The sequence below is a fragment of the Giraffa tippelskirchi genome, chromosome 3 (assembly GCF_054371585.1).
Source record: "Giraffa tippelskirchi isolate mGirTip1 chromosome 3, T2T-mGirTip1v1.2.pri, whole genome shotgun sequence".
NCBI classification, from domain to species: domain Eukaryota; kingdom Metazoa; phylum Chordata; class Mammalia; order Artiodactyla; family Giraffidae; genus Giraffa; species Giraffa tippelskirchi.
The window spans coordinates 40,834,766-40,859,920 of record NC_137277.1 but is presented as its reverse complement, the minus strand read 5'-3'; the positions used below and the strand labels follow the sequence as shown (position 1 = coordinate 40,859,920).

Genomic DNA, 25,155 nt, shown 5'->3' with positions numbered 1-25,155 from the left:
ACTCTCCCCCTGTCTGCTCCCTGGCTTCTCCAGCCTTAAACTGAAAATTCCATATTTACTTGTAAAATACTTTGAGAATACTCAAGTGAATAGATTGCTGGGAGAAATATCAATAACCTCAGATATGTAGATCACACCACCTTTATGGCAGGAACCAAAGAAAAACTAAAGAGTCTCTTCAGGGTGAAAGAGGAAAGTGAAAAAGCTGACTTAAAACTCAACATTCAAAAAACTAAGATCATGGCATCCGGTCCCATCACTTCATGGCAAATAGATGGGAAACAGTAGAAAAAGACTGAGATTCACACATGAAACATCTTCACATCCAGCTCCTGAGCCAAAAGAGAACTTAGAGGTCTCCATCCACTCATCTACTTGAAAAATCATAACAAAGAAAATGAAAGTCTTTTGAAATAAAAATTGTTTTATTGAGAACCACACTTCCTTTCTACATTAGGGACAGGTGAAGCAGAGACAGGGCAGAAAGGAGGATAAAAGGAGAAAAGAAGTGATGGGAAGAAACATGGTAAGAAAGATACAGCACAGGAAGAAGATCCATCAGAGGAGACCGAGATAGAAACAAGTTATTGGGAATAAAAAAGGCCAAGCTCCAGCCTTCCACACAGGAAAACATACATAGAGATACAGATCCAGAGATTGGAATTCACAACAGGCGAACAAGAGGAAAAGGGCTGTAAGACGCAGAGAAAAATGAAATGAGGTGGACATAGAGAAAGAAAGTGACTGCCATTAATGGAACATCTCTCCCTTTAGGCTACCACCAGCAAAAGTGGCAACTTGGTCTTAGGACTCAGAGTGTGACTAGGAGGAAGTTAGTCACCTTCCTCTTTTTTTCCCTCCTGTACTCTGTTGGCGCTCAGTAAGAACACCTGGTCAATATGGCCTTTCACGGATCCCTATGTTTGTATTTCTCCTACAGACTGAACGCTCCCGATGGGCAGGAGGGACCCGTCTGTCCACTAGGCAGCCAGAACACCCAGCACCAGGGTTAGGATTAAAGATACCTGAGTGCCCCTTCTGACTCTGCTGCTCCGAAGCTGTGTGACATGGAGAAAACTACCTACTCTCCCCTGCAAATGGGCATGCCTCTCTACCTGTCTCTCAGGGCGGCTGTGAGAATTAGGTAAGGTCTTTTCACAAATACATGTGAACTATATGCAACGCAGCAATCAGGAATTGTTCTTTCTCTTGGTATCCCCACAGCACAGTAACTTGCTGTTAAGCTTCTCAGTAAACATCTATTAGGTCGAAGATGCCTGGTCTGAGCCAGATTCCAGACTGCAGCTTCCTCAGTTTCGTCCTGGACTGTTTGCAAAAGCAAACTGTGAGTCTGAGAAGCACAGTCACACTCAAGCACATGGCTTCTGCAAACAGAGGCCACAGCTGCACCCCACAGGGAAGTCTTTGCTTCTGTACATACTGATAATGATCCCTGTCAATAAAAAACATAATTTATACCAAGAGCTAATTATATAGTGCTTGCCTTTGTGTATTGCTTTATATTTTTCAAAGTCCTTTCATATATGCATTTCCTTTGCTTATAAATGCAAAAATTTTGTTTGCAGATGGCCACACCTAGCTAAAGGTAGTCAACTTAAAAAAATATTCCAGAATGTTGATCCATTAAGGAAATTACCTCTGAAACGAGTTAGAACCAGCAAATCGCTGTGAACAAATTCAGCTGCCTTCTTAAAACAACAGATCAACAATTTTCAGTGTCTTCATGTCTCATCAGTAATTCCATAAATTACTGCTTACTCTATTTAACTAAACCCAGATAATTTCTTTGTGTTTTTTAGTTTTCTGATCATAAAAGTAATACTTTAAATAGTAAACCATGCCCAATGTGGAAAATAATCATCATAAATAATGCTATCACTGAGATATTACTCTCAGATTATTAACAATTTTGTAGACTTCTTCCCAGTCTTCTTTATATGCATTTGTTATATATCTGAGGTCATGCTTTAAGTTAATTATGAATATTAATATTTCACTTATCATAAGTATTTTCAATGTTGAATTTCACAAACCTGATTTTTAATGTCAAATGATTTTATATTTGAATTATTATAGATTATCTTTCAAAGTGGCTTTTCACTGGTTTTTAAAGAAATTCTTCACTGAGGGTGAGAGCAGGTTTGTTCGAAGATACACCTTGGCACACAAACTTAGACAGGTTCTTCATCTTTTCTGGTAACTTTATCCTTAAAAATATTAAGATTCCCATCCTTACTCACATTCTCAGTTTCTGTTTTTAAAGTGGCATCATAATATCAACAGAAACCCAAGCTCCTACTTAAGTATCTAGTCTTTTTCTCGTTATAGGCTGAGATCTATTAACCTATGTAGTAAACTACAATTATGTAGGTGCTTGGTTCTTAAGAAATGAACGAAGGAAAAGCATTCCTATTAAGCTCAGTGTGTGGTGTCTTTGGCCACTCACAGCCAATTTCAACCCCTAGAGTTAATTACAGTTCAGTAAGATTGTAGGTGAAAATCTAAATGGCTGGAAACTAAGAACAGTGCAAACAACTATAATTCAAAAAGATATATGCACCCCTATGGTCATAGCAGCACTCTTCACAATAGCCAAGACATGGAAACAACCTAAATGTCCATCACCTGATGAATGGATAAAGAAGATACGCTACATATATACAATAGAGCATCACTCAGCCATAAAAGAGAATGAAATATGCCATTCGCAGCAACACAGATGGACATAGGGATTGTCATACTAAGTGAAGTCAGAAAGAGAAAGACATGCCGTGTGATATCACTTACATGTGGAATCTAAAATATGACACGAGTGAAACCTACAAAACAGAAACGGACTCACAGACATAGAGAACAGACTTGTGGCTGCCAAGGGGGAGAGGGTGGGGGTGGGATGGAGTGGGAGTTTGGGTTAGCAGATCCAAACCATGATGTATAGAATGGGTAAACAACAAGGTCCTACTGTATAGAACAGGGAAGTATATTCAATAGCCTGGATAGATCATAATGGAAAAGAATATAAAAAAGAAAGAAAGATCTATGTATAACTGAATCACTTTGCTATATAACTGAGATTAACACACTATAAATCGACTATACTTCAATTAAAAAAAAAAAGAACAATGCAAAGAAAACTGATTAGTTACAGAGACTTAGAAGTCTAATTTGGGGAGGAATCTTCATTATACATAGCAAAAAGAACCTCAGCCCCAAGCATCCTAGCACATTCTTATGTGGCAGCTGAGTGTCACCACTCATCTGTGACTGACCTCGTGAACTATGAATGGTCAGTCTAAAGACAGAATGAACTGTTGTGGTAAGAGCCAGGCTGATAATATGTGTGCCCTGCAGGCAGAGCAAATTCCCACATTGCCAGGTAACCTGATGGAGCTGCCTAGTGGAGGTCTAAGAAGGATTTGGAAGGTTTTCGATATTATTAGTGTTAGATGAAGGGCAGGGAGCCTTTGCTAGCCAGAGTCTGTCACTTTCCTTCTTTTATGTATTATAAATCCATTGTTTCCTTATTGCAGTATCTGTGCCTTGAGTGGTTTGTTCAGCATGTTTTCTCCTGTTTGGATTGTTAATACCATGTCCACTCAATCTGCTGCTGTTTAATTAACATCTTCTGCTCTGATCCTGGCCAGAATAGCAGCTCATATATAAACCTTCAAAAAAGATTTTAACATTGGAAAGGAAGAGAAATAACTATTGCTATTTTTAAACAATTTGGTAATTTATCGAGAAAAGCTAAGAAAATCAACTGAAATATAGAATAAAGCAGTTGAGGTAAGATGGTTAGATACAAGATCAACACAGAAATAAATGACATTTCTATAAGTCAACAAATAACAATTAGAAATGGTAATAGAAAAAGAGGACTATTTACAATAGTTTTTTAAATTTGTAAAATGACTAGTTTTAGGCCTAACAAGAAATAGGCAAGACCTATATGAAGAAAGTCACAAATTTTTACTGAAAGACATAAAAGCCTAAATAAATGGAGAATATGGCTGCAAAACTAAATATTGTAAACATGTGAACTTCCCCCAAATTGATCTCTAAATTCAATACAATTCTAACTGAAATTCCAACATGTTTTGAATGGACTCCATAAACTCTTTTTAAAGCTTACGTGAATAAGAGAACATGTGCAAGAATAAACAAGAAACATTTGAATAAAGAACACCCCTGTGGGGTGGAGGAGGAATTTACAGTATATCAAAACGTCCTAGACCTTATTATCACTTAAACAGTATAGAAGAAACAGGTCAGTGAAACAAAAGTCCTGAACCAGGCCCACTACATTTAACCTGGGTAAGTGTATTCCACGTGTATGCAAAGAAAGGACTATGTAAGAAAACCACAGAAACTACTAGCCTTCCTTTGGAAAAAGTAAAGTAAGTTGAATAGTGTCACCCCAGGATTCACAATCACCTTAAAATGTGACATCATTTGAAAATGGGGGATTTTGCAGATTTAAGTACGGTAAGGATTGAGGTAAGACTGTACTGGGTCATGATGGGCCCTAAATCCAATGAGCGTATCCTTACAAGAGACAGAAAAGGACACAGGCACAGGGAAGAAGGCCAAGGGAAGATGCAGTGAGGGATTGGACGGATGAGTCCATGAGCCAAGGGAAGCCAAGGACTGCTGGCAGCCACCAGAAGCCAGGGCAGAGGTGTGAAAGGGAGGGTTTCTCCCTCAGAGCCTCCAAAAAGGAATCAGTCCTGCAGACACCTTGATCTCAGACTCCTGGCCTCTAGAAATGTGCAAAAATAAATTTCTGTTGTCATAATGCACCCAGCCTGTGCTAATTTGCTATGGCAACCCTGGGAAACGAATACAATGCCCTGCCACACACCACACACAAATTCCAGAGATTTTAAACATTACACATGAAAAGCAACACTACAGATGTATTAGAAGAAAAATTTGAAAAATATTTTTATAATTCACCGGCTAAAGAATGTTTTCCAAAACAATGTATAAATCCCAGATGATACATAGAAAAAGACTGATAGATTTCTGTGCATTTTTAAAAAGCAAAAAACTGTACATAAAAAGTCACTCTTAACAAGTAAAAAGACAACATAAACTGAAGAAAATGTTGTGGTACACAGTAGAGAGGGCTTCCCTTGTGGCTCAGCTGGTAAAGATCCACCTGCAGTGTGGGAGACCTGGGTTCGATCCCTGGGTTGGGAAGATCCCCTGGAGAAGGGAAAGGCTACCCACTGCAGTATTCTGGTCTGGAGAACTCCATGGACTGTTCAGTGGGATCTCAAAGAGTTGAACATGACTGAGTAACTTTCACATAGTAGAGTAAGAGTTAATATTCAGAATAGTCAGAGAAAACCTACAAATTCTGAAGAAACACAAATGACCCAAAAGAATCAAAGAATATAAAATGAAAATAACAGAAGAGATGGAGAAACAGTGGAAACAGTGGCAGACTTTATTTTTTTGGGCTCCAAAATCACTGCAGATGGTGACTGCAGTCATGAAATAAAAAGACGCTTACTCCTTGGAAGAAAAGTTGTGACCAACCTAGACAGCATATTAAAAAGCAGAGACATTACTTTGCCAACAAAGGTCCGTCTAGTCAAGGCTATGGTTTTTCCAGTAGCCATGTATGGATGTGAGAGTTGGACTATAACGAAAGCTGAGCGCCAAAGAATTGATGCTTTTAAACTGTGGTGTTGGAGAAGACTCTTGAGAGTCCCTTGGACTGCAAGAAGATCCAACCAGTCCATCCTAAAGGAAATCAGTCCTGAATATTCATTGGAAGGACAGATGCTGAAGCTGAAACTCCAATACTTTGGCCACCTGATGCGAAGAGCTGACTCATTTGAAAAGACCCTGATGCTGGGAAAGATTGAAGGTGTGAGGAGAAGGGGACGACAGAGGATGAGATGGTTGGATGGCATCACTGACTCAATGGACACGAGTTTGAGTAAACTCTGGGAGTTGGTGATGGACAGGGAAGCCTGGTGTGCTGCAGTCCATGGGGTCGCAAAGAGTCAGACACAACTGAGCGACTGAACTGAACAGAAGAAATACAAAAGGTCAACAGAAGTTTTATAAGTAAATATTTACAAGACATAATATTCAGTGTTCATAAAGATATGTGGATTATAGGCACTTTTTTCAGTGCTGAGAAGTATAAATATGTATTGCAAGGATACAGTGTTGTTTGTAATAGCACACACAAAAAAATTTAGGAATGATCTAAATATACAGAGGAGCCTAGCAGGCTCCAGTCCATGGGGTTGCAAAGAGTTGGACATGACTTGGCGACTAAACCACCAAATATCTAGTAGTGAAGTACAGATCTTTCTCAGCTTCTGGTGGTGGTGGGTCCTGATAAACTCATCGTGGTTGAAAATATCGTGAGTTAAAAATCCATTTAATACTTCCAACCTACCGAACATCATAGCTGAACCTAGCCCACCTTAATTAAAAATGTTCAGGGGACTTCCCTGGTGGTTCAAATGGTTAAGAATCCACTTTGTAATGCAGGGAATGAGGGTTTGATCCCTGGTCTGGGAACTAAGATTCCATGTGCTGTGGAGCAACTCAGTAATAGCCCTTGAGCCACAATTAGACTGGCGCCACAGCAGAAGACCGAAGATCCCACATGCTTCAACTAAGACCTAATGCAGCCAAATAAGTAAATAAATAATAAAAAATTTAAAACACACTGAAAAGACTAGAAAGGGAAACAGGTTTGTTTTTTAAGTGCTCAGAACACATTAGCTAACACTTGGGCAAATATCTAATGTGAAGCTTTTTTTATAATAAAATGTTGAATATCTAATACAGTTTATTGAATACTGGACTGAAAGTGAAAAAAAGAATGGTTGTTAGTATACTGTTTACCTCCTGACTGCCTGGCTGATGGGGAGCTGCAGCTTGCTGCCTCTGCCCAGCATTGCAAGAGGATGTATCACCCAGAATGCCACTAGCCTGGGAAAAGTTCAGGATTTGAAGTGGGGTTTCTGCTGGATACATATTGCTTTCACACTGTCCTAAAATTGAAATATCATAAATTGAACCATCATAAGTCAATTAGGATACCATCTGACATAAAATATTCTTTGGTATGATTAAACTACGGAATACTATATGGCCTCTAAAAGCAGAGAAAGACCAAAATACAGAGAAAGATCTCCAGAGCATAACTGGAAATTTATGCATAAAATGGGGCTTCCCAGGTGGCTCAGTGGTAAAGAATCCTCCTGTCAATGCAGGAGATTCAGGTTCCATCCCTGGGTTGGGAAGATCCCCTGGAGAAGGGCATGGCAACCCACTCCAGTATTCTTGCCTGGGAAATCCCATAGACAGAGGAGCCTGGTGGACTACAGTCCATGGGGTCTCAAAGAGTCAGAAACTAAGCAACTGAGCATGCACGAACATGCATAAAATACTATGTAAATGTACTGCACTGTATCAGTCCCTAATAACCACTCACTATCATTTAGTGTAGTGGACTAGATATGCCCATAAAATGCTATATAAGTACTGTGGGCTAACTGATTGCACCACTGGAGGGCTTCCCCATCAAATGCTGAACTCTAGACCCAAGTAAATGTACTTAGATCGGGGCACTGAGGGCAAGGGAAAAGAGAAACCGATGGCAAGAGAAGTGAAAATTTTCACAGGCATTTGAAAATATGTGACTGACACTAAAGAGAGAGACCCAAGTATGGACAGAAGAGATTTGGAGACTAGAGATGGCTGTTGAGAGTGACCTCTCAAAGCAATGTATCTCCGTGGGGGACTGTTTTGGAGGAAGCTATCTGAGTCTTGAACAATATTACATTTAGAACGTAAAACTTTTGACTGGCTTTCTGATGTAGATCTAAAAATGCTTAGCTGGGCCGAATATTTTTGGCTGGTGGAAAATGGGTAAAAACTACATATCAGTGGTTATAAAACTGGAGGGATGAGGATCACACCTTTTATTGGAATACTGTGTGTGGGAGGGTTGTTCACAAGAGTGTTATGTTTAGGGGACTTCCCTGGTGGCCCAGTGGCTAAGACTCTGTGCTCCCAGTGCAGGGGGCCTGGGTTCTATCCCTGCTGGGGGAACTAGATCCACATGCCACAACAAAGATGGAAGATCCCATGTGCCTCAGCTAAGACCCAGTGCAGCCGAATAAATAAATATTTTTTAAAAGATTGTTATGTTTAGCAGAAAGAAGATGGGGTTAAAAAAAGAGCTTAAGAAATATTTAGTAGGATCCCTTTCCCCTTAGAATTGCCTGCAAAATGTTGTACAAATGTATCTTTTTCTGAGGAAAGGATTTATGGTATGGAGGTCTTCACTTCCTCCAAGGGACCCAGATTCAAAAAAAGATTAAGAACTAGTGGTGGTAGACCAGAAGAGGAGCTGCTAAAGACCCAGCTCAGGGAATGCACCAGAACACAGCAGGAAGACAACACAAAAAGAGAGCAGGAAGTGACCGTGGCATTGTGAGAAACTTGAGGGTGTCAGACACATTGATTAATGGTAGCTACATTATAATAGTTGTACTAGTTAATGTCAATTTTATAAAACAAGGGTTTGTATTTGTTGTAATATGTAAGACTTGCACCAGAGGGTTTGTCATTTTCACCTGTGTAATTATCACTTCGTTGAATGAAGGAATTACTATGAACTCAATGTAGCCAATGGGGAAGGGTTCTAATAGAAAAGTATCTGGAAGCTGGTGTATAGATGTGACTGACTGCCTGAGCTACCAGCGTGGGAACAGGGGAACTATTGAAGCTAGGTGGAGATTATAATCTCTTTAGCAAGAATGGGCATGCACGGAGAACCTGAGTACCAATTAAAACAAAACTGGGTGTCCAGGATATGGGAACAGTCAGAACACTCCTATTTTTATACCCAAATTTCTCATATCTGTACACTTCCATATTTTATTTAAGAGCTTACAATCTTTTTTTCCAGGCTTCCTCCTTCTATTAAAGGTATTTTTATATCTCTCTTTTGCTTATCATAAACAGTGTAGACTGTTGTTATCTTTTTTTTTTTTTTTTTAAATTTTGACTGAGCTGGCTCTTCCTTGCCAAGGCAGCAGATGCGGGTTCAATCCCTAGTTTGGGAACTAGGAGCGCATATGCCACAGGGCAGTAAGCCTAACTGCACATCTATCCAGCTAAGCCCACTGGAACGTCAGTCAAGAACAAACACCGATGTCCAGGATGTTCAGAAAATTCCAGAATGAAGGACAGCAAAAGAAATCTGTCTTCATGAAAAGTCATGCACTTAAAGCAATGCATAAAGAAGCACCAAAAAGACATTTTGAACAAGATTTAATATAGGGATTAAACTATATGCCTCTACTACAAGTTGGCTTGGAAGCTTTTTACCACCCATAGTGACAAGTGTCTGTGTGTGATTATGCTTGAGGGTCCAAGGTAGGTATTTGTGGAAATCTGCAGGGGGTATTTTTGTTTTTCTTTGCAGGGGGTATTTGTTATCACAATGTGGGGGTGAGAGGTTATGCTACTGGCATTTAGTGGGTAAAAAGCATGTCATTTAGACATTCTATGAGTTTTTTTTTAAGTTTCATAAAAAGCCCAGGTGGTCCTTATGGAGATCCTTCTTAACAAAGACACTGTTTAGATCTTAGAAAATAACACTCTGCACCATGTCCACTCAATTTATTATAGTATAGCTCCTTCGAAAATAATGAAACCAGTTGCAAATATCATAGGGTGTTGGAGACTCCTTTTAACAGAGTTAGGAAAAAACCAGTAAATTGACAGGGGCACATGAAATTCAGAGATCTCACTGGATCTCATGAACAAAGGCTGTTTTAAAATGACTATTTCCAGCCTATATATTTAAACATTTTGGGCACAAAGAAAAACATTGTGAAAGGAGGGTTACTTTTTTTCTTTTGTTTTATTCTGATGCCATCCTCAGAGATGCACCCCAGCACTACTCTACAGACTATTGTAGTACTTCTCTTCTACTTTATCCTGTTCCCATTGCTGATTAAAGGATAGGGTCTCTTAGGTTGGTTTTGTGCTTTTTTTTTTAAATATTAGAGATTGAATTTATTCCTCATTTAGTGAACTTTCAAGGAAGAAAAGATGTTTCTATGATAACTTTGTCATCAGCTATATACCCTATTCCATTACAGGAAATTGTTTTGTTTTTTAAAAAGCCCAGCTCATTTGTGAGAAAACCACACACTCCTTATTTTCATACCCCAATTTTTCATATCTGTACACTCCCATATTTTATTTAAGAGTTTATAATCTGTCTTTCCAGTCTTCCTCCTATTAAAGATATTTCTCTCGTTTGCTTATCATAAACAGTCTAGCCTGTTACTACTTTTTTTTTTTTTTAATTTTGGCTGCCCTGGGTCTTCCTTGCCAAGGGTAGGGGACACAGGTTCGATCCCTAGTTGAGAAATTAAGAGTCCACATGCCGCAAGGCAACTAAGCCCATATGCAGCAACTACCGAGCCTGCGTGCAGTTGGTTCAGCCTGTGCTGCGACTGAACCTGTGCTCCACAACAAGAGAACTAGAGAAAGCTGACATCCTCTGCATTTGAAGGTGGATTCTTAACTACTGGACCACCAGGGAATGCATTTTTCTTCACCTAATGTCCATCTATCTCTCTGCTGTTTGTCTTCCTAGACTTTTGTGCTGTGTAACTCGCTTAAAACCCAAACTTAAATTCATTATTAGTATCTTATCTGCAAAGAGGAAGAAGGAAGGTAATGAGGTTGGGAGCTTCAGTGTAAGGAAGGCTTTGGGTTGCAGGGGGAATGCAATTGAGGGTTGACAATGGAATTGTAAAAGGACAATCAGCAGCAATTGGACAGTGTGACTTAGTACTGGAGGCGGTCACCCTGGTTCCCTGACTCTCCCCAACAATGTGGGAGGCCCGGAAGCAGAGAAGACAAAAATGATAGGAGCCAGGGCTGACGACGGGCCTCGTGAAGCTGGTCCTGTCACTCTTCTGCTTAGAATCCTTCAAAGGCTTTCCATTCCTCAAACGACCATCACAAGTCTTCACCATCTGACACTGCCCTTTCTTTGGCTTCTTCTTGTTCCATTCTGCTCTTGGCTTTCAAAGTCCCATACCCTGGCCAAGTTCTTCCATCCTTGTGGCTTTTGCATGTACTGTTGCTTTTATGTGTCATCTCCTATTCACAGCTCCACCCTTTGCTTCAGCTTAAAAATCACTTCTTCAGAGAAGCCTCTCCTGATCCTCAAATCCAATCAGAGCACTCCATCATCTTTCACCATGTGCTTTACTTGTCTTACATGTAACTATCACAATTCTTGATTGTGATACCTGGAAATAGTTCCATGGAGGCAGGTACTTGGTTTATTTTGTTGATTGCTAAATTCCCAGCACCTGGCCTAGTGCCTATTGCCAGCAGGAACATTCATTCACTCTTTGAATAAATTCACTGAATGAATGGCAGGAAGAATTATGGAACCTGGGGCACATTTTTTGTTAGTTTTTAACTATATTCCCATTTTCTCTTTTGTGAATTGCAGATAATAACTACCAACCTCTGAACTGCCATGTAGATTAAAAGATGATGTATAATATATATACATGGCATGGGCCTCCCAGGTGACTCAGTGTTAAAGAATCCCTCTGCCAAGCAGGAGACATGGGTTTGATCCCTGGGTTGGGAAGATCCCCTGGAGAAGGGCATGGCAACCCACTCCAGTAGTCTTGCCTGGGAAATCCCATGGACAGAAGAGCCTGGTGGGCTACAGTCCAGGGAGTCCAAAAGGTTGGGCATGACTTAGCGATTACACAGCAGTAGCACATTTATCATGGTGCCTGGCAAACTAGTAAGAACTAAGAAATGTGAGTTATTACAATCATCATTAAAAATAAGCTCTAAGAGCAACCAGAACTCTCATCCATTGCTGGTAGGGATGCAAAAATGATAACAGCCCACTTAGGAAAACAGCTGGCCAGTTATTTATAAAGTTAAATACAGGCTTACTATGCAACCCAGCAATACCACTTCTAGGTTATTTACCCAAGTGAAATGAAAACTTACATTCACACAAAATCCTGCTTTATTCATAATCGTCCCAAACTAGGAGCAACCCCAGTGTCTTTCAACCAGGGAATAAAGAAACTGGTATATCAGAGACTGGATTACCACTCAGCAAGAAGAAATAAACTACCGACACATGCAACAATGTGGATGAAATGCAAATGCATCATGTTACGTGAAAGAAACCAGCTCAAAAGGTGACATATTGTATGATTCCATTTATATGACATTCTGCAAAAGTTAAACTATAGGGACAGAAATATGGCCAGTGGTTGCCAGGGGAGTAGGTGGGGCATGAGAGAATGTGGGGTGGGGTGAGGTGGTGGTGATGGTACTGTCCTAGGATTTGATTGTGATGGTGGGTACATGATATGCATTTATTAAAACTCATGGCATTCTAAACTAAATGGATGGACTTTGTATGTATATATATTTCTTACTGTATATAAAAAATGAAAAATATCCAAGAGAGATAGATATAATTATCATTTTCTTTAAAAAAAATATACTTCTGATTATAAAAGTGTTACAGGCTCATAGACAATTTGGGAAACTCTGCAAAGAATACAGTGGCTCACCTGCAGAAAAGGAGTTTCTTATCATTTTTATAGACACAAAATACACAAACTGGGATCATGCTGTGTATTTTTGCTTTCTGATATTATGAGTGTTTTCCCATGTCATTAAATAAATTTCAAAACCATGATTTTGAGTTAATAATATTATAGTATATAACTAATTTGTATGTTTAAGTCTTCCTTTACACAATTTCGATTATTAAAAAAAGCTCATTGGGGCCAGGGACTCTGCCATCTTTGATTCACAATGTTTAACAGGTAAAACAACTCATCCTTTGGCTGCAATGATCTCATTGTGGCTGCAGGAAAAGTGGTTCCACAGGATGACTTTGCTTTTTCCTCTGCGGTGCAGAGGGCTGGACACTCTCTTACTAACCTGTATTACTAGCTTAAATTTGCATAGTGCTTTTAATATTTCTCTCTCGCCACCTCCTTGCCGGGTAAGCTGGGTCGATGGAGTAATTTGTTCAAGATTACACAGCTCATCATTCGTGGACTGTGACTTAGACTCTAGATATTCAAGAGTCCCAGAAAGTCAACATCTCCCCAGGGTGGGTCACTGCCTAATCTGACTCTCCCCTCCCGTCCCCCGCAAGAAGGAAGCTGCAGACACACCTTGAAAACTGCCCAGGGGCTTGGCACACGGGGAACTAATATCAAGTGGACGCTGTTCCATCCTACAAATTGTCCTTGGCAACATCGCCACTTACCAGCTGGGGTCATTTCTCCCCCGATGGCTGGGGGGACACCTAATGCCACTAAGCAAGGGGCCCCTGAGAGCAGATGGATCGCCCGCCTCGAGGCCCGTGAGGGTTGCTTGTCGTTCGATCGCAACGCTGCCGGGGCGCACCCTCACTGGGGGAAGAGGGGGTAATCCTGCCGGGCCTTCCCCAGCGCCAGGGCCCGAGTAGGGGGGCGCCTTCTGAGAGGTGAAGCGGGTCCTCATCATCTTAAGGAGAGGTAGGGGCCGCCGAACTACAGGGCTCCTCGGGGAGATTTTCGGGAGGTGGTAGGAATGCCTCCTCCAGGCGACCATAGGTCAGTCCTCCGCTATCCCAGAGTGCCTCGGATTCCGGAAGTGCTCGGCTTCCCGGAAGTGCCCGATTGGCTGACAGACTGGGCGGCTGCAGCTGGAGCGTTTCTGTTCTCCCGCGTGAGTGGCCGCAGGAGGTGTGGCTCCGGGTCCGGGTGGGCGTCGGTAGGGAGCTGGGGGGCAGGATGATGGAGGAGGAGGAACTGGAGTTCGTAGAAGAGCTGGAAGCCGTGCTGCAGCTCACGCCCGACGTGCAGCTCGCCATCGAGCAGGTGAGCGTTCCGCCCCCCGAGGGGAGGAGAGTGCGGAGAAGACTGGGGCAGCTCTGGGGGTGGGACGGCGAGGAAGCTGTCTTCGGACGGAGACGTGGGAGCTAGGCGCCAAGGGCAAGGAAAGGTTTTGAGGGGGTGATGGTGGGAATAGGTTTCTGAATCTAGAAGCAGGAGAGAGGGCTTCCTCGGCCTTGATTGTCTTTGGAGGGTGGGGCGTTCTGGGTGGGTTTGGGCAAAGGAGCTGTGCCTCCTGAAACGATGCACCTGGAATAAGGGACCTCATGGGTAGCAACCTCCGGTTTGGGGGTTGTGGGGCTGTTCATTCATCAGGTTGGTGTCCGGATGTTCCCGGATTCTCCGTCTAGCCCCATGTACTGCAGCAGCTGCTGCTGCTAAGTCGCTTCAGTCGTGTCCGACTCTGTGCGACCTCATAGAGGCAGCCCACCAGGCTCCCCTGTCCCTGGGATTCTCCAGGCAAGAACACTGGAGTGGGTTGCCATTTCCTTCTCCAAGGCATGAAAGTGAAAAGTGAAAGTGAAGTCGCTCAGTCGTGTCCGACTCTTCGCGACCCCATAGACTGCAGCCTACCAGGCTCCTCCGTCCATGGGATTTTCCAGGCAAGAGTACTGGAGTGGGGTGCCATTGCCTTCTCCATGTGACTGACTCAGAATTGAGGGGAGGAGAAGGAAATGGCAACCCACTCCAGTGTTCTTGCCTGGAGAATCCCAGGGACGGGGGAGCCTGGTGGGCTGTCGTCTATGGGGTCGCACAGAGTCGGACACGACTGAAGCGACTTAGCAGTAGCAGGGTAATCTCTACTTCTGAAGCATATCTCAAAGCAGAGGGGAAACGGTTAAAGAAAGAGAGAGAGACCCCCTTTACTATTCTTAAATGGTTGAGAATTTCTGCTGGTGATTAGGTTGAGGAATATTCTCCAGACAACTAAGCCTCTGCGCCACAACTACTGAACCCATGCGCTGCAACTACTAAAACCCAGTACCTGGAGCCCATGTTCTGCAAGAAGAGAAGCCACTGCAATGAGAAGCCCTCACATTGCCACGAAAAATAGCCGCCTCTCACCACAACTCGAGAAAGCCCATGCATAGCAACAACGACCAAAAATAAATCTTAAAAAAAAAAAAAAAAAAGGCAATTTAGACCCTTGTACAGGGTATTGCTCCCGATAAGGGGAGAAAAATCTCCCTTAAAGGAGTTGGTGTAGCAGATTTAAGAAAAGGAGGGGTGTGCCATACTTAACGATCATGGGAAGTTTTTTAAGTAAAGCATTACTACTTCTGTTACTAATAGTTAATACTTATTGAGCATTAATACTTACTATGGGTGGTAATTTGTTTGTGTTGTCCCACTTACCTCTTGGATATGTGTTTTTCTTGAAGTGGCTGGATTACTCACACAAAGCACATTTGACACACCCTGGGAATGCCAGGGCGAAGGTTTGGGTGTTCAAGCCACGCTGCTCCCCACCCACCTCCATCAGCCAGAAAGAGAAATACATTTCATTTGCTTTGGACCTACTGGCCTCCAATAGAAGAAATGAATAATGCAGCCAGTTGTTTGATAAGGGTTTTAGAAGAGCACCTTCCCCCCTCCCCAAACCCCCCACCCCCCCATGCCCTTTTCTTAGTAAGATTGAATTCTAGCATAGATTTGTCCAATAAGCAGACATTAAAAAAAAAAAAAAAATTCACTTCCCAGAATAACTGTCTTGAGCTGGTGAAATCCAGTGCCCAGGGGATGACTTGACTTTTTATAATCCACCGTGTTACCTGTTCTTCAAATGACAGTGTTTTAAGGGAGTTATCTGTATTTCTCTGAAGGCAGAGGTATTCTTTCTCCTATAAAAGAGATGGATAGTTCCTGAATGCCAGTGCTCCATTTCCTAACACTGTCCAAAGGATAAAAATCACCTTGGTGCATAGTGAATTCTGCTGAGACATCATTGAGACATGGTGCATTAGTCCATTATCAAGATTCCCTTAATACAACCATGTCATCAGCTGGCTTAATCTGCTAGTGTACAGTGCTCGCTTATTTTACTTTGTCCTTGGGATTTCGTGGCTGTCTGAATACTTCTCACTGTTGCACATTCTGTTAGTTTTACCAAGATGTTAAAATTACAGATGTTGGTGAAAATTACAGATTTACTTTATCAGATATTTTACCGAGCATTGGTTGTTGGGCCTTGTAAAATGAAAAAAAGGTATGGTCTTTGCTGTCAAAGAACTTACCAACCAATAGGAAGGAAAGAATACATAAAGTAGGACAGGAAGATGATGGTGATTTTTTAATTCTCTCTCTTTATGTAGGTATTTCCAAGCCAGGATCCTCTAGATCGAGCAGATTTCAATGCTGTGGAGTATATCAACACCCTGTTCCCAACAGAGCAAGTAAGTACTGCATTCCCTTGCAATGGCTTCTGGAACATTTTGAGTATTAATGATTAGTTTGTTACACTACATAACCTAAGGGACCTTGATAAACAGATAAGAGTTAAATTCAAGTCAGACTCCTTCATAACCAGTTTTGGGAGGCGGTTAGCTGATACCAAATACTGTTGTTGTGTCAGAGTGGAATTCTCCGTGTAGTGAGCATATTAGAAATTGTACCCTTAGGTTGAAAGAGTCTGTCTTGTTCCCTGCTCCCCCAGATTTTCTGTAGTAAATCGGGAAGTGGAAAGGATTTTTCAAATGTAATAGGGGAAAATGGGAGTGAGGTATGCAGGATAAGCTTGGAGTTAGAAAGCTACTTTTATTCCTGTTTCAAGATGTCAACTTCAGAACTTTGATTTCCAGTCCACCAGACTGTGGTTGGGTGTTGGCACCTTTAACCTGTGTTGTGAGTAAAGAGGAAGAGCCTTACTTATACCACTGACAGCTGTAGTGGTGAGTAGGATAGGAGTAGTGTGTTAAGGTGAACTCAGTTTTGAACATATTTGGGCCATCCAGGTAGAAATACATAGTTGGATATTTGAACCTGGAGCTCATAATCCCCATAACTGTTAGTATTTTGGCATGGATCTTTCCCAACTGTTTCTGATGAACTTGCTAATTTTTAAAATAAAGTTGGAAAAAATGGTATCATACTGTGTGATTGTCCTTTTTGAGATTTCAAAAGCAGACTTTAGAGCTCTCTTTTGGAGGGATTGGCGGCGGAGGGGAGCTGCTCTATGTGGCCTGTGGGATCTTAGTTCCCTAGGCCCCAGCAGTGAAAGTACCAAGTTCCAACCACTGGATCATCAGGGAATTCCCTAGAGTTCATCATTTTCTAATGAAAGAGGAATTCTAGGAATTAGCTGGAGATGGAAATTTGGAATCAAGTAGGTATAAAGATAGCAGTTTAAGCTACAGAAATATTTCATTTACCCCAAGCTATCAAGACAGCTGACTCACCAAAGGAAATTGTTAGATTTGAAAATTATGTATACAGGGAACTATCAGGTTCTCCCCTCTTCCTGATAAGTGTTTGTGGGTTTTTGTTTTTAAACCACTGAAGGTAGTATAAGCCATTATTCATTTCACAGATTCAGTTATATGTCTTGTCTAATTGTATCCCCCACATCCATGATAATGTATTGTAAAGTTTCTTTACAATTCAGAAAATTTATGACACAGGGGTACCTTTATTTCCCCAACCCCAGATTTTCACCATTTTCCAACCCAGATTCCCATGGACCTTAATTAAAAGATAATAGAAAGTAATAGCATGATTTATCATTTCTTTCAACTATTGCTAGATCTTGGGCAAAACCCATCTATATATCTCATGGACATGCAGTAAATACTTGTGAATTATGAGTTTAGACTATTTGAAGTAGATGCCAATATATCAAGAATAAATTTAGTGACACTCTAAGGAGGAGGGTGTGTATATGTTTGTCTTGAATGGCAGCTGCTCGTGGGTCTGGAGGCAGGAGGGTGGACTGGAACAGATCCTGGATGTTTCTGACTCACCAGGTCCAGGTGGGAAGAGCTCAGGTTTCTGTATTTAACAGGGCTCCCTGGGTAGGTTCTGACACATAGCCAGGTTTGGTATTGATCTAAAAAATCTTTCTAGTCTCCTAGTAGGAAACTGAAGATGATCATTTCTCATGTTTCCATTAGAGGTTTGATGAGGGGAATCGGGATAACATTTATTAAAGACTAATATAATTAGGGGGCTTCCCTTGTGGATCAGCTGGTAAAGAATCCGCCTGCAATGTGGGAGACCTGGGTTCAACCCCTGGGTTGGGAAGATCCCCTGGAGAAAGGAACGGCTACCCAGTCCAGTATTACGGCCAGGAGAATTCCACGGACTGTATAGTCAATGGGATCGCAAAGAGTCGGACACAACTGAGCGACTGTCACTCACTCACAATATAACTAGGAACTTTGAGAAAAAGAGTCATAGGGAGCTGTGGCTTTTAAAAAATTATTTATTTTTTGGCTGTGCTGCATCTTCATTGCTCTGCGGGCTTTTCTCTAATTGCGGAGAGTGGGGGCCACTCTTCAGTTGCGATGTTCAGGCTTCTCAATGTGGTGGCTTCTCTTTGTTGTGGAGCACAGGCTCTCGGATGTGCAGGCTTCCGTGTTTGCACTGTGGACTCAATAGCTGTGGCACCCAGGCTCTAGAGCACAGGCTCGATAGTTGTGGCGCACGTGCTTAGTGGCTCTGCTGCATGTGGGATCTTCCTGGATCAGGGATCGAACCTGTGTCTCCTGCATTGGCAGGCAGATTCCCAAGCCACCAGGGAAGCCCCATAGGGAGCTATTGTTAAATAATTTTAATGGCTCCCCAAATGCTCTTCATCTGTGTCATTAAGTAAGAAAAAATAAGATGCCAAATCGCTTATCATCCCGGTTTCATTTTTTTTTAAAGCCCTCTATTTACATAGAAGGAACAGTAGAGGGCAGGGGACCAAAATGCTAATGGTGATTGTACTCATTGGGGGTACAGGTGGATATTATGTATTTTCTGTGATTAGCAAGAATCGCCATTAGAATCAGGAAATACTTTTCAATAATTTAAACATTTTTAAATGATACAATTAAAGCCACATCACAGCTGAACTAGGTGGGTGTTTCTCAAAGATGAGATGTTATCCCCTTCACCCTGGGTTGCCAGTCTGGATTCCTATGGGGTGTTTTCCCAGCCCCAGGAGAGGCCCTCAACCCCAGTGACAACAACTGCCACAGCAAGACTCAAGGCCCCGAACTGATAGCACAGATTGTGACACATCCGTCAGGTGTGTTGGGGTGTAGAAAAAGTAGGTCAAGAACCATCGTATTAGTGGTCGCCTGGTAGAGTAATAAAGAGCAGAGACCTAGGAGGCAGAAAGACCCCAACCGTATCCAGCTGTGCTGAATCTTGTATCTCTGACCTTGAACAAAGCATCTATCCACTCAGAGCCCATTCTTTTTTGGGGAGAGGGCTACACCAAGAGGCATGTGGAATCTTAGTTCCCCGATTAGGGATTGAACCCTCCACCCCTTCATTGGAAGCACACAGAGTCTTAACCACAGGACTGCCAGGGAAGTCCTCAGAGCTCATTCTTTACATTAAAGAGAAAACCAGCATGTCCAATCTAGTTGAGAGGATTAATGGAAGTAACTTCTGGAAAACGTCTGGAAGTGCATTGCCTAGCAGATCCACATTGAATGTTAGCATCCTTTCCCTTGTTCTTCCCCAGAGAAAATCTGGAAGATAAAGTGATTATCTTCCATGGGTCCACTTAACATGCAAGCAAGCGTTATAATTTTATGAGATTTCTTTCTGGTTTTTTCCTTGCTGTATTCATGGGGTACTCAATATTTTTAAATGTTTCCCCCTTGTTAGCATGTTATCATAAGAAATGATCTTTGTTGTCTCAGAGCCTCCCTGCTCATCGGCTTTACTTTTGGTGTAAGAGTTCTTTGAGTAAATGTAGCTTAGGTCATTGCCAGGATTTTTGCTCTTTTAAATTAAATACAATTGGTCATCTGAAGGTATAAATATTTTGAGTACTTCTTAGACAGATTGTTATGGCTTAAGCAAGACCTTAATGTCTAAGGAGTATTACATTTAAGAAATGGTTACTGTACCACCAAAAATTAATATCAACTGATGTGGAAAGACCTCCTAGTTAAATCGTTAAATGAAAAAAGCATGGTGCGGAACAGTGTGCTTTAGATACAGAAGAGCTGGTAGATTACTATATGCTTTTAATACCTAGATCATTTCTGAGAAGGTACAACAAAAACTCACTCAGAGGCATTGCTTCTGAGGAGGAGAATGGGAGGCAGGTAGAGGTAGAGGAAGCCTTACTTTTCACTGTTTACCTTCTTTACCTTTTGCTGTTTGAATTCTGGGTTATGTACATGTTTTACCAACTTTAAATAGGTTACAATTTGAAATCTTTGGTATAATTTCCCATTTTTAGAAAAAGTGCAGGAATAGTACAGAGAACTCATGGCTCCTCTTCTCATAGAGTCCCCAAATGTTAATATTTTAAATGCCCCCCCATTTTTTTTTCCCTAAAGAAATGAGTTCCAGCAGAGATTAGCAAGGCAGGAACTGTTTTGCCCATTTCGCATCTGAGGAAACAGAAACTCAGTGAGGTTAAACAGCTTGCCCTGTATCCTTTCAACAGGTTGGCAGGGGCAGAGTCATGCCAGCTCCTCCAGCAACTGAGCTCCTGTTACCACAGTGATGATTTATCCCCAGTCCGGTTTTGAAATAACAGATGGCAGTGGACTCTTTGATTAAATAACTTCTCTTTGAACATAACTCTGTATGATTTTAATACCTTAAGACCATGAAATTTTTGCACCTGGTCTTGTGTCCCTGTATATGTTCTGGTGTCTCCTAGTTTATAGTCTGTGGGAACTTGAATAGAATTTGTATCCTACTGTTGTGTGAAGATGGTATAAATCTTAATTATGTTGAATTGTTTCACAGTGCTTTTCAGGTCTACTATATACTTCTGCTTCTCTGTATATTCATTCTATTAATTTTTGAGAGTTTGATATTGAAACTCCAACTAAAAATCTTAATTTATCTACTTAAAAAATAATTGTAATATATAATAGAACTGTATGTAACTTTGTTCTGTATTTTCCAAATCTCCTGTAAATGTGTTATCATATTTTCATAATTTAAAAAATAAAAAAAAAGTGAGACCTGGCAAAAATGAAAAAAAGCTTTCTGTTCATTGCAGTCCATAATCCCACTGCATATATTTATTGAACATTTTTATTCTGAAGGATATGACAAAAAAAACCAATTCTATCAAAATATTAAAAAAATAAAATAATTTCTCTTTTCTGAGATTCATCTTTACCACAGTGGATTTCTGAAAGTTCTAAGTCACCCTTGGCTTTGTCAAAACAGTAGACCAGATATGAATGGCCCTATCTGATATCTCAAACACCTGTGACTTGGTTTCTCTCTCTCTCTCTTTTCCCAAAGAAAATACTTAATGCATAATAGTAATATATTCATTTTATCATTTTTTCAAAGTTTTTTTCTTTTATTGAGGTAACATTGGTTTATAACACTATGTAAATTTCACATCTGCAGCATTGTATTTCTACTTCCCTGTGCCCTTCAGCATGCTCACCACCACAAGTTTGGTTCCTGTCACCAGACTGTTAATCCCTTTTACCCATTTTGCTGCCCTTCTCTCTCTGGTAACCACCACTCTGTTCTCTGTATCTGCCTGTTTTCATTTGGCTTGTTCATTTATTTTTGTTGTTGTTGTTATTTGTTTCTCGTATTTCACACATGAGTGAAATCATACGGTATTTGTGTTTCTCCATCTGACTTATTTCACTTAGGATAATACTATCAAGGTCCATCCATCTTGTGGTAAATGGCAAGATTTCATCTTGTTTTATGTGACTTGGTTCTCTTGCTAGACCTGCACCTGGCAGGCTCCTGCTTCTTCCTACCAGCACAGGTTGCCAGTGGCAATTTATAAGCACAATTCCTGCATCACCCCCAGTTCCTTCTGAGGTAAAATATCTATCGGAGGAGAGAGAAAGAGGACTTACAAAGTTATATTCTGAAACTTCAGTTAAAATGGTGCTATAAAATTGTACCGCCTCTACTTCACTAGGGGGCACCATTTCTTTATGTTTTCAGCTCACTAAATTGATTCTTGTCCATTTGTTTTTACTGTCATTGTCTTAGACATAGAAATAACTTTATTATAATTGCAGTGCATTGTCAGTATACAGCAATTAGAAAATACTCATAGGCAAAAAGAAGAAAAACTTCAAACCCCTCTTTTTCATAAATTACAGCTACTGCAAATGATTTCATAGGTTATAGTTACCAGTATAGAGTCCAACTACTAGTATTTATTCTTCCAGACTTTTTTCTAATGGACCTAGATGCTTAGGGGAAAAAATATTTATTTATTTTCATAGAACATAATGTGGAGGAATACACAGATTCTAAGTGTACAACTTGATGAATTTTCACCAAATGCACAAAGTCAGGTAACCACCACCCAGACCAAGAAATAAAACACTAGTATAATCTCTTCTCATAACTCCTTCTTGTCCCTCCCTGTCACTGCCTCCCCCACAGTTAACCACTATCCTGGCTTCTAGTGCAGGAGAACAGTTTCACTCACTTCTGAACTACATAATGAAATACAGTATACACTGTTGTGTTTGGTGTGTGTATGTGTGCTCGCACAACATTATGTTAGTAAGATTCATCCATGTTGTGTGTTGTAATCATTCACCCATTGTTGTGGTCCTAAGGATTTTGGTGAATGAATTTGTCGTGTTCCTTTATAGCAGGGATCAGCAAATTTCCTATAAAGAGCTAGATAATAATTTTAGGCTTTGCGGATTGTTCAGTCTCAGTTGCAGCTACTACTCAGTTCTGTCTTTGCAACTCAAAGGCTCCTGTAGATAATATGTAAACGAATGGACATGGCTGTTTTCCAATAAATTTTATTAACAAAAAATAGATTCCAGGATGGGTTTTGCAGTTGTTGTCAACTGTTGGTGTCCTTCCCCGTCTACCCCTGTCACATTGCGCAATTTGGGAGCTCTTAATTCCCCGACCAGGGATTGAACCTGGACCCCTGGCAGTGGAAGTTCTGAGTCGTAACCACTGGACCACCAGGAAATTCTCTATACTTTTTTTTTCTTTTAAGTAAAAATTGTATTGTACTGTATGATTACTTTCTTTGAGATGTCATAAATAGCCATTATATATAAAAAATAACTATTTAAATAGTTCATCATTTCTTTGTGAAAGAGGAATTCCAGGAAGTGAAATAATAGCTGGCACTTTTTCTTCTCTGTTGTAGTCTCTGGCAAACATTGATGAAGTCGTGAACAAAATTAGACTGAAAATAAGGTAAGTAACATCATGTGATTATTTTTTTTTTCCACTTTATTTATTAATGGACCTGCTGGGTCTTTGTTGCTGCTCAGGTTCTTCTTCAGTTTTGGCAAGTGAGGGCTACTCTCTAGTTGTGGTGTGCAGGCTTCTCATTGCAGTGGCTTGTCACGGAGCGTGAGCTCTAGGGCCTTCGGGCTTCAGGAGGTGTGGTACATGGGCTCAGTGGTTGCGGCTCCCGGGCTCTGGAGCACAGGCTCAGTAGCTGTGGCGCACAGGCTTAGTTGCTTCTCGGCATGTGGGATCTTCCTAGTTCAGGGACTGAACCCATGTCTCCTGCATTGGCAGGAGAATTCTTTACCACCCTGAGCCACCAACAAAGCCCAACATCATGTGATTATTAATAAGGAATGAAAATATGCTATTCATTTAGTAATGATCGCCCTTACCTGTGAGAACACTGAAATCTCAGGTTCTCTGTAAGATGGTAATTTTTAATAGAATAGTTCTTTTATCTGGGTTTCCATATGAGCCTTGTGGCAGAGAACTCAATTCTTTGATCAGTCTTCAATTATTTATTAAAAAAAAAAAGGAATCTGTAACAGGCCATTTAGAACAGTTGATTATAAAAGGAGGCAAAAGCATTTCTGCTGTATTTTTAATCGTTTTATTTCCCTAGCAGACCTACCCTTTTTTTTATATTCTCAAGGCTTAGAAATGAAGATGGACTTATATTTTTATCCATTGGCCACTTATCAGCTAACAGCGTGGTCAGATATGCTGGTTGGTGTGAGTGGTGGCTGATTATTACACATTGTGATTAATCCAGGATGTCTAGGGTGGTCAACAAATGTCCTTCCTGCCAGATAGTCTTATTCTGGTTTATCCATGTCTGAATTTCCAGTTTTGACACATGGTAGATACTCAAAGTTTGTTCTTTGTAATTATCACTGTAATGGTTGATGTCATAACTTTAAATAGTTTTTGTTGTTGTTTAACTTTTGATGAGGAGAAACCTTCATTTTGAATCCAAGCAATGATTTTTTTTTCCCAGACAACCTTTGGGTTTTTAAGTAAAGACCTCTGCCATTAATATTTTGTTCAGTTGAGTACATTAAAAAGTGCAAAGAAGCCTGTTTACTGTTTGGGCTGACTTTAACAGTTCTAGGAGAGACCACTAAGTTGTCCAGCATTTGCACAGAAAATGAAAATTCCCCAGTGATCCAAAAATCACTTATGAGCCAGTTATTTTCAGCTTCTCCCACTGTACTTTTTTTTTTCTAATGGCTTCTTCAAATGAAGGATGGAATTGACTGATATAAATTTCTCTGGTTGAAGTACCATTAAATGGCCTCTGTTCAGCTGTAGGAGAAAGAGGAAGTGGAGGCCACAGATCTGCTTCCTGTGGTCAAGGCCCAGGCAGCAAAGCACGGATTTCGTGTATCACCTTGCTCCTTATGTCTTTTAAGGGTGTTACTGATGAAGGTTTTTGTGTGGGATAACTTGAATTCTCTGGCTTGTTCCCATAAAGTTTCAGCAACTTTGTCATTTCTGGTTTACTCCATGAAAAGTATTACAAAAGTTATATTAGTCGTTTTGACCAGCTCTGAACATTAAATAAAAATAACCTTTAAGAAAAAAGAACAAAGATGACTCATCAGTCTGTGCTGGGCTTGGCTTCTTACACTACTGTTGCTGCCCCCTCACTGGGGTCCAGGGCTTCAGTTTTCCTTGTATCATCCAAACTTCTTTGGTTTTTTTCTGAATAAGTAGCTGCAATCTGTACAAACTGAGGAAAAGTTACTAGCATTTTCTTCTGGTCAACCTGGAATCGAGATTGTTTTATTTTATTTTATTTATTTATTTT

General features: G+C 40.8%; 1 protein-coding gene across 13 annotated transcripts in view; it reads left to right on the top strand.

Annotated features, from left to right (window-relative positions):
- The window catches only part of VPS53 (VPS53 subunit of GARP complex), a 160,757-nt gene that overhangs the window by 3,118 nt on the left and 132,484 nt on the right, over positions 1–25,155 (top strand). For 10 of the 13 annotated variants that reach the window (XM_081580159.1, XM_081580151.1, XM_081580154.1 and 7 more), the window contains exons 1-3: positions 13,758–13,952; positions 16,280–16,360; positions 23,257–23,306. Coding sequence is in view for 8 of the 13 variants with exons in the window: in XM_081580151.1 (XP_081436277.1) it covers positions 13,866–13,952; positions 16,280–16,360; positions 23,257–23,306 (218 nt within the window). In the remaining 5 variants the exon portion in view is untranslated. Of the gene's footprint in view, positions 1–940; positions 1,145–13,757; positions 13,953–16,279; positions 16,361–23,256; positions 23,307–25,155 lie in introns of those variants that run through there. The other 3 variants (XM_081580158.1, XM_081580157.1, XM_081580155.1) reach the window with 1 other exon arrangement.